This window comes from Sinocyclocheilus rhinocerous, unplaced genomic scaffold (genome assembly GCF_001515625.1).
Source record: "Sinocyclocheilus rhinocerous isolate Xijiao unplaced genomic scaffold, SAMN03320098_v1.1 scaffold751, whole genome shotgun sequence".
Classification (NCBI taxonomy): domain Eukaryota; kingdom Metazoa; phylum Chordata; class Actinopteri; order Cypriniformes; family Cyprinidae; genus Sinocyclocheilus; species Sinocyclocheilus rhinocerous.
This window is the reverse complement of record NW_015657293.1, coordinates 1,323,459-1,333,097: the sequence shown is the minus strand read 5'-3', so window position 1 is coordinate 1,333,097 and position 9,639 is coordinate 1,323,459. Positions and strand designations below refer to the sequence as shown.

Here is a 9,639-nt window from a genome sequence, read left to right as displayed (position 1 = left end):
GTGTGTGTGTGTGTGTGTGGCCGTGTTTCGCTCACCCTTGCGGTTCATTCCCATCTGAAGGCATTTCTGCAGTCTGCAGTACTGACAGCGGTTGCGTTGCTTGCGGGACATCTGGCAGTTCTTGTCTCTGTTGCAGCGGTAGATGCGCTTGTTGCAGATACTGCGTTTGAAGAAGCCCTTACAGCCCTCACAGGAAATGATGCCATAGTGCAGCCCAGACGCCCGGTCACCGCAGATCAGACACCAACGCTCACCACCATCCTCTACAGAGAAAGACATTTAATTACACGCTAATTAAAGAGCGAGGCCTCGTTTTGCCTACTGAAGTTTACATTTCTTAATTTTTGGGGACAAATTATCATTAAAGTCCATAGTAATTAGTATCCGCTTTGTATAAAAGCAATAAAAATCAATGGTAGGCTGTGTCTTCATTTAGATAGGTAAATGTGTATGTGTGAGGTTTTGCTGACCTTTGGTGACCAGATGTATAGTAAAACATGAATAATCTACTAAATAATACCTTAATTATAATCTAAAAATGTAATTAATGAAAGAAAGAAATACTTGAATGTTAATTGTATAAATAAATAAATTCATTAATAAAATAAAATACAATCTAAAAATGTAATAAAAATAATAAAATAAAATAGTATATAGTAAAAAAATACATTAATGTTATTTATACATTATTAAAAATTAAATTAAATTGAATTAAGAAAATCTAAACATAAAATAAAACATAAAATATATGACAGTAATACAATGTATTTAATGTTATTTTAATGCATTATTAAGATAAAATAGTTATATTAAATAAAATAAAAAATCTTAAAATGTAAAAAGAAATGAAAAAAAACACATTAAAATACATTATTTCATGATATTGTACTACATAAAAAATAAAATAAAATGACATTTAAAGAAAATAAAATGTAAAAATGTACAATTAATAACAAATTATTAAAATATATGAAAGTAATACCATATGTGACCCTGGAACACAAAACCAGTCATAAGCGTCAATTTTTTTAAAATTAAGATTTACACATCACTTAAAATAAGCTTTCCATTGATGTATGGTTTGTTAGGATAGGACAATATTTCGCAGAGATACAACAATTGGAAAATCTGTAATCTGAGGGTGCAAAAAAATCTAAATATTGAGAAAATCACCTTTAAAGCTGTCTAAATGAAGTTCTTAGCAATGCATATCAAAAATTTAGTTTTGATATATTTACGGTAGGAAATTTACAAAATATCTTGTAAATATTACAGTATGACTGGTTTTGTGGTCCAGGGTCACATATGCTATTTTAATATAATTAAAATAAAATAAAATTCTATTTAAGATATGAGAAAATGTAAAATATATTAAAAGTAATAAAATGTATTATTTTGTTATTTCAATACATAATTTAAATAAATATATTAATAAAATGTTAAAAAAAATAACTTACAATATTTTAATACATGAAAAAGATAAATAGGTTTAGATTTTTTTCTGATATACATATCAGTTATAAAAAAAAAACTAAGCACTAAGCATCAGTCAATGAGATATAAATATATTCTCAAATATAATCTGACAAAATAAATAACCTATTTATTTATAAATTTATATTTATAAAATTAACTAATAACTTAATTTTAAGAACAGGAAGACAATAATGACACACAGCTATCTCTGTGACGTCTGATAGTAGGTTAATCTGAGTTTACCGAGCTGCTGAAATCATTGTAATCACAAACTTATAAAGTTAAATAAAGTTCTTATCTAAATCTCAGCACGACAGACAGCAGGATTACGCGAATACAGTGACATACGCGAACGCCAGGAATCTTCTGCAGTCTCACTGTGTGTTTGAGATGACTTACAGCATCATGCGGCGTGACCCAGATTTCACTACAAACCAAACAGACACAGAGCTGGCAGGAGGGGGGATGGGAAACATAGAACCAGAGACGATTGAACGCGATCTATATTTAAACAATATTACATGGCCCCACAGTTGAACTGATATTCAAACAAACAGTAGTCAAAATTTCTAGGAATATGTACAATCCCACACAGGGACTTTGCAATGATTCTCGAAATTAATCCATGATAGTTTTAAAGGGTATTGCGCCAACAGTTGTACACAGAAGCAGTTCCGGGAGGATGACGTACGAGTTCAGCATTGCGCATGCACCGCTCAGAAGTGACGCATGCCTCTGAAAGAAGAAAGTCATATACACCTAGGATGACTTGAGGGTGAGTATGGGCTAATTTTCATTTTTGGGTGAACTAACCCTTTAAGCACCCAGATGAACTGATTCACAGAAATGAATCGGCTAATCTTGACAGATTTGTTGGTTGCTCAGAAGTGCTGGTAGGGGGAGCAGGTGAGCGGCGGGGTCATGGAAAGGTCTTCTAAAAGCCTAAGTGTCATAAATGGTACGGAAAGCACTCAACCTAACCCTGAACCCTCAAGAAGGCTGTGTTGTAAGGGCACAGTATTGTGTGGATTGGGTCAAACACAGGTCAAACTTTATAGCAAACGGGAACTATGGAACACACATTTTTAAAATTGAACAGGGTGACATACATGAAAACACACACACACACACATCCACTCTCTCTCACTCCATCTAATGCATCCAATGTACAAATAAAAGCAATAATAGGATTTTCTTTTAAAAAAAACACAGGCTAAAAAACTAGCATCATCATCATCATGCCACAAAACATCTCATCACATTCTGACAGAGACAGAATGAGGAATAAACAGACCACTCTTTAAAAAGTGGTGGGTCGCAAGTTCACAACCCGGAAATTGGTCACAGGTCTGTTCAGATTCAGACAAACAGCAGGGTGAACAAAACAATTCTAATGCATGTAATGAAATTAAATTAGCCATATAATTGTTCAAAGTTTGCACACTAAATCAGTATATACAGGTGCATCTCAATAAATTAGAATGTCGTGGAAAAGGACACAACTGATCACCTCCATGCCACGCCGAGTTGAGGCAGTAATTAAAGCAAAAGGAGCCTCTACCAAGTATTGAGTACATGTACAGTAAATTAACATACTTTCCAGAAGGCCAACAATTCACTAACAATGTTTTTTTTATTGGTCTTATGAAGTGTTCTAATTTGTTGAGATAGTGAATTGGTGGGTTTTTGTTAAATGTGAGCCAAAATCATCACAATTAAAAGAACCAAAGACTTAAACTACTTCAGTCTGTGTGCACTGAATTTATTTAATACACGAGTTTCACAATTTGAGTTGAATTACTGAAATAAATGAACTTTTCCACGACATTGTAATTTATTGAGATGCACCTGTAGTATACAAATTTCAATCAATTTTGTTTTTCAGACAATGTTATGGACCAGCAGTTGGACCAATGCAGTTTATGGTCATCCTTAATTGGTTTTAAGTTTGATTTTAAGAAACTGAAATAAAATTTAAGAATTTTAAAATAAACAGTATTAGAATTCTGATATACATATCAGCATCAGCAATTAAAAAACATATACACATATGCATATATGCACATATTTAAACTTGAAAAAAAGTTAAATGTAAATAAAATGAAATTAACCTTACAATTCTACATAGTCAAAGTAAAATAGGTATTTGCTATGCAAATTTAAATCAATTTTGTTTCAGTGTTATTTTAATTTTGCATGCAGTTGGACCCGTGAAAAAAAAAAACTACAGTAAATGAAATCAACACCTTTATTCAGCAAGGATGCATTAAATTGATCAAAAGTGGCAGTAAAGACATTTATAATGTTATTTCAAATAAATGCTGTTCTTTTGAACTTTCTATTCATCAAAGAATTCTGAAAAAAAAATACTCAAATATAAATCAGCACAACCATTTTCAACATTAATAATAATAAAAAATGTTACTTGAGCAAATCAGCATATTAGAATGATTTCTGAAGGATCACGTGACATTGAAGACTGGAGTGATAATGCTGAAACTTCAGCTTTGCATCACAGGAATAAATTATATATTAATTATCATTTTTATATATTCAAAATTATATATTTACATTATATAAATGTAAAAAGTAATAAATATATTAAAATAAAAAAACAGTTATTTTAAATTGTAATAATATTTAACAATATTACAGTTTTTACTGCTTTTTTATCAAATAAATGCAACCTTTGTGAGCATAGGAGTGCATGTGCTCATAGCACTTAAGAGGTCATGCACCAACAAAGCAGTGTATGACAGTTTAAAATGTTTAAAAACAATGCATAATGCATTCACATGTAGTTTAAACAAAGCGTGCACAGTGCATACTGCATATAATATTGAGTAAGCTACTACTCCTCTCTGAACAGGCCTGTGATTCTGCTGATCAGAAGGAACAGTCATTTCACAGTCAGCGTGTAATGATGATGCCGGCCCATCTAGTTCACTTCACAGCACCAGAGGAAACAGCAGGAGCAACATATCCCTTGATTTCCCTGCATCCCTCTGTCATTCTCACTCCACGTCTCTCTATCCCCCGTTCATGCTGTTCTAGATCTGTCAGTGTGTATTACCGCCTCCTACATTCAGAAGCAATGGAAATCACAAGCCTTCTGTGTCTTCTTACTACCTTTCTAGCTGGTTTATCTCACTCACATATTACCAAACCACTGAAAATAGGAAGTAATATGCTTTAGAGGAAATTGACCAGAACATCATGATTTTAACCTCAGCCATTAAGTATCTGAAGACTGAAATATCTGAAGATGATTATGTGGAGGGTTAAAAATAGACATTTCAACATTCAAGTATTGTTCCTATTGGTTTCTAGCAACTGGCTGGAACTAGCAGGTTGACTAAATAACAACCAAACCATTGCGCATGCTAAACTTATAGTGATACTAGTGATAAACTTATCCCAGCTAAAACACCACCAACACTGAATTGACTATATTTACACTTGTAAAAGGAAGTGTGCTTAATTGTATTGAATGTGCACTTGTAGTGTACTTGTAATACAATATTAACTAAATGAAAGGCCACTTAAAGTGTACTTAAGTGAAGTTAAGCGTACTTAAGCAAATAAACTTCAATGACTGTTTTAACACACTTAAGTACACTTTTAAAAAGTGCAATTTAAGTGTCAAATTACGTTTTATTTTAAAACATTGTTTTAATCTTTTATTGTGCTACACTTATTTTGATGTGCTGACTAAATGCACATAAAATTAAAGCACATGTAAATTTTCGAAAATAACTGATATTACTTTTAATTACTAAATTTACTAATTAATTACTAAAATGAATTACTTGATTTTAATTTCAACTGTAGTGTCATTTGACATTATATTTAAATAATATTCATTATATTTTATATAGTTAAAGTTTTAAATTGCAACTTCATAATTACAAATAAATACATGACATACAAGTTTTAATAGAAATTGCATTAAAGTATATTTCCGTTTACCATAAATGATGGTCAGTATATTCGGCAGTACACTTTAACCATATTTCAAAAACAACATTTTTCAATTGTGAAATTATATTCAAGGATGTGCTTAAGTCCTTAAGTGGGTTAAAAATTTTAACTAACAGAATTTAATATAAATGTAATAAATACATATTTAATATAAAATGTATAAACTATTGTGCATTTATACATACTATCATAGGCCTACATTTTTAAAATTGTAAATAGCATGCGTGTCTGTAAATATAACATTAATTAATAGTATTTTTCATTCTATACTATGGAAGTCAATGGCTACCATCAACTGTTTGTTTACCAACATTCTTCAAAATATCTTCTTTTGTGTTTAACAGAAGAAAGAGACTGATACAGGTTTTGAATGACATGAGGGTGAATAAATGATAACAGAATTTTCATATTTGGGTTTGCACTTAAGAATATTCTTTAAGTAAATTATTTTCATAGAAGCTTTCTCCATCTCTTGTAAGTTCAGTCGCTCTTTTGTCTGATTCAGTTGGTTAAGCTTAATGCATTGTGACACTGACCCAGTTCTACTAAATATATTTTGCATATGTAAATGACTGCATATGCAAATAAGTGCAATGCTAATTAGAATCAAATTATTTTATTACAAGAAATCAGTGTGTGTAGAGTATCAAGAATTATGGCACCTTATTATATACCATGGTACTGAATGATTATCATATCCATGTATCATGGCATGCAAACTATATATATATATATATATATGAAAACAATTTAAAAAAACACTGTAATACCACAGTATTTTGATATATACCATGGTACTGATTGGTATAAATATATATTTCAATAAATACCATGGTACATAAAGTAAATAGTAATACCATGACATTTGTAGGATACTCATGATACTTATAAAAACTCATGGTAATACCATTGTATTTTGATATATACCATGGTACATAAATGTAAAAACTTTAAATTCTAATACCATGGTACTTTTTATACATACAATATTACTGAATGGTTATCATGCACCGTAGTATTTAAAGGGTACTCCAAAGAATATCATGGTACATATGAAAAAAGTAAGAGTATTTTAATAAATACCATGGTACTGATTGCTTTATTCATGTACCAAGTTATTTCAAATAATATTATTTATTTTAAAGAATATTGTGTTTTATGGATTCTCGTCCGTGAAATGCGCCACTTCCGGTATTTTGCAGGTTAGTCGACGCGAGCAAAATGAAGTCGAGGATTTTAAAAAAATAAAATACTCGAATAAAATCGACGAATCGCGACAGCCCTAAAAACATCACAATAATCCACAAATAATCCACATGACTCTGGTACATCAATCAACATCTTATGAAGTGAAAAGATGCATGTTTGTAACAAACAAATCCAACATTAAGACATTTTCAAAATCAAACAATTGCGTTCATCTAAAACGAGTCCACTATCCATAATATCGCTTACTCTATTGAAGAGAAATTTGAAGAAAACTTCTCAGGATAGAAATTTGCACAAATCAAGAACCATTTACAAGCAAAAACAGTTCAAAACTGTTCTAAACAAATATGCTTGTTGACTTTGATGTGAGAGGATGGACTTTTTCACTGGAGGAAGCTGGAGTGGTGTGGGTTACTTGTGGATTATTGTGATGTTTTTATCAGCTGTTTGAACTCTCATTCTGACGGCACCCATTCACTGCATAGGATGCATAGGATCCACTGGTAAGCAAGTTATATACCTTGTTATTGGTGCCTGATTGCTGACCTAACTTTGACTCCACTGCCACAGTGAGTGAAGGTGATGTCACCAGTATGTGTGTGCTTCTGGAACGTTCTTCCGTCGCTTTACGGCTTAATTGGTTTCTCACATAAATCAAGTGCTTTCTCTAACAATGTTCGACCCTGACTTGTACAGCTTTACAACAGCATGCATGCATGTATCACAGAAGGATTTGTTGGCACCATAAGATCAGAAGCTCCTGAACTTATTCTGACCCCTAAAAGCTGCACTTTCACCAGAGCTTTGGAGAATGAGGAAAAAAAGAGCTCTATGACATGGTGCCAATCAGATGCCTACAATCCCTGCTTGTTATTGGTGCCTGATTGCTGACCTAACTTTGACTCCACTGCCACAGTGAGTGAAGGTGATGTCACCAGTATGTGTGTGCTTCTGGAACGTTCTTCCGTCGCTTTACGGCTTAATTGGTTTCTCACATAAATCAAGTGCTTTCTCTAACAATGTTCGACCCTGACTTGTACAGCTTTACAACAGCATGCATGCATGTATCACAGAAGGATTTGTTGGCACCATAAGATCAGAAGCTCCTGAACTTATTCTGACCCCTAAAAGCTGCACTTTCACCAGAGCTTTGGAGAATGAAGAGCTCTATAGCTCTATGACATGCCCTACTGGTGAAGATGAGTACTGCAGTCTCATTTTACTCTGGATGCTATTTTTTTATTCCCTCTACATTTGAGTTCCATTCCAGAATGTCACAATAGACTCAAATTCTCAACCCTCTTCTAAAAATAGTAATAAAATAAAAACACAATATTAAAAAAAACCCACACAATATAATGTTCACTACTCTGCATGGTTCAAAAAATGTTTGAGACACAAAGCACAGAAATGAGCCAATATAGCCAGTAGGTGTCAGCATGGAGATCATGCACAGTTTCCTCACCTGTGTCGTCCTGAAGGGAGTTCTCTTCATAAAAACCTGCAGATGGAAAGAGTGAGAGAATTTGAGGGGACATTAGGAAGTTGGTATTTATACAACAGAAATTCAAACATTTCTAAAAGACAGAAAAATAATAATATATATATATATATATACACACACATACATACATATTTTTCTGTTTTTACAAGTTTATATATTTTACTTTATTTCAGCTTTATTATAATTAACCAAATATTTTTAAGTTTCAGTTTTTGTTAACCTTTTTTTTTTTTTTTGTAAATTCGTTTAATACTAAAACTGTCGTTGAGGTCCTCGTTGATTTGTGCCAAATAATTGCTGCTAAATTATTTATACTTAAATACCTTAATTGTAGTTAGCTGCTTTTCCTAGCTTGTTTTTCTGAAGGGTAAATTGAGTTCAATTATAAGTAGATTTAACAGTTTTGAGTGACAAAAGGATGAGTACATTTTTCATTTTTGGGTGAACCATCCCCTTAAATTCCTTCAATAAATATGTTTGCAGGCATTTCAGCCATTATCATCATCTATTTCAAGCTAAAAGGAACATTAAAATGTTCTTATAATGGACACACTTAAACGTTGCACAGCAGTTCATCGAACCACACAGAACATCAAGAGCGCTTTAAAACAAAGCCTCTTCTCTTTCTTAAAACAACACTTTCTCTATCTAGCAGGCATTTCAGCCATTATCATCATCTATTTCAAGCTAAAAGGAACATTAAAATGTTCTTATAATGGACACACTTAAACGTTGCACAGCAGTTCATCGAACCACACAGAACATCAAGAGCGCTTTAAAACAAAGCCTCTTCTCTTTCTTAAAACATCACTTTCTCTATCTATCTTCTTCTCATACACACACACACACCCATCTGCCCAGTCCTCTCACTTCTGTCCCTCAGGACGTGACCTCAGCGACCTCTTCAGAAAGCGGCACGTGTGTGTGTGTATGAATGTGATCTCTTCGGCTCGCTGAGAGCTGCGGATTTTTGATCTGCCACACGCAGGGCTCCACACACACGCTCCAGCTATCCACGGCATATGGTGGAGCAGAACACACATGCACTCCACCAACCGCAGGCTCCTCGAAGATAATCTAATATCTGAGATGGCTGCAGGCCGTTGGGATTGAGCTACAGTAGTGAATACTCACCGTCTGCCTTCTGTGCCACACACATTTTCTCACTCCATCCCACTGAACCTCCTCTGACCATTGAAGTATTTCACTTTTGAACAATTTTAAACAGGTTAAAATATCTAGGGTTGGTTCTGCTCAGTATAGTGTGGCTAATATTGCTTTTAGTGGTTCACCAAACTGTGTTTTTCAGTTATATATACACATACAGAGGCTCTAAAAAGGTTTTGGACACTTAAAGGGGTCATATGATGCGATTTCAATTTTTCCTTTCTCTTTGGAGTGTTACAAGCTCTTGGTGCATAAAGAAGATCTGTAAAGTTGCAAAGACTAAAGTCTCAAATCCAAAGAGA

General features: G+C 33.1%; 1 protein-coding gene across 1 annotated transcript in view; it reads right to left on the bottom strand.

Moving 5' to 3' along the window:
• The window catches only part of LOC107720892 (nuclear receptor subfamily 6 group A member 1-B), a 26,217-nt gene that overhangs the window by 10,335 nt on the left and 6,243 nt on the right, over positions 1 to 9,639 (bottom strand). Inside the window, exons 2-3 of the mRNA XM_016528721.1 lie at positions 8,132 to 8,167; positions 36 to 263 (exon numbers count right to left, since the gene is read on the bottom strand). Of these exons, the coding sequence (XP_016384207.1) occupies positions 36 to 263; positions 8,132 to 8,167 (264 nt within the window). The remainder of the gene's footprint in view (positions 1 to 35; positions 264 to 8,131; positions 8,168 to 9,639) is intronic.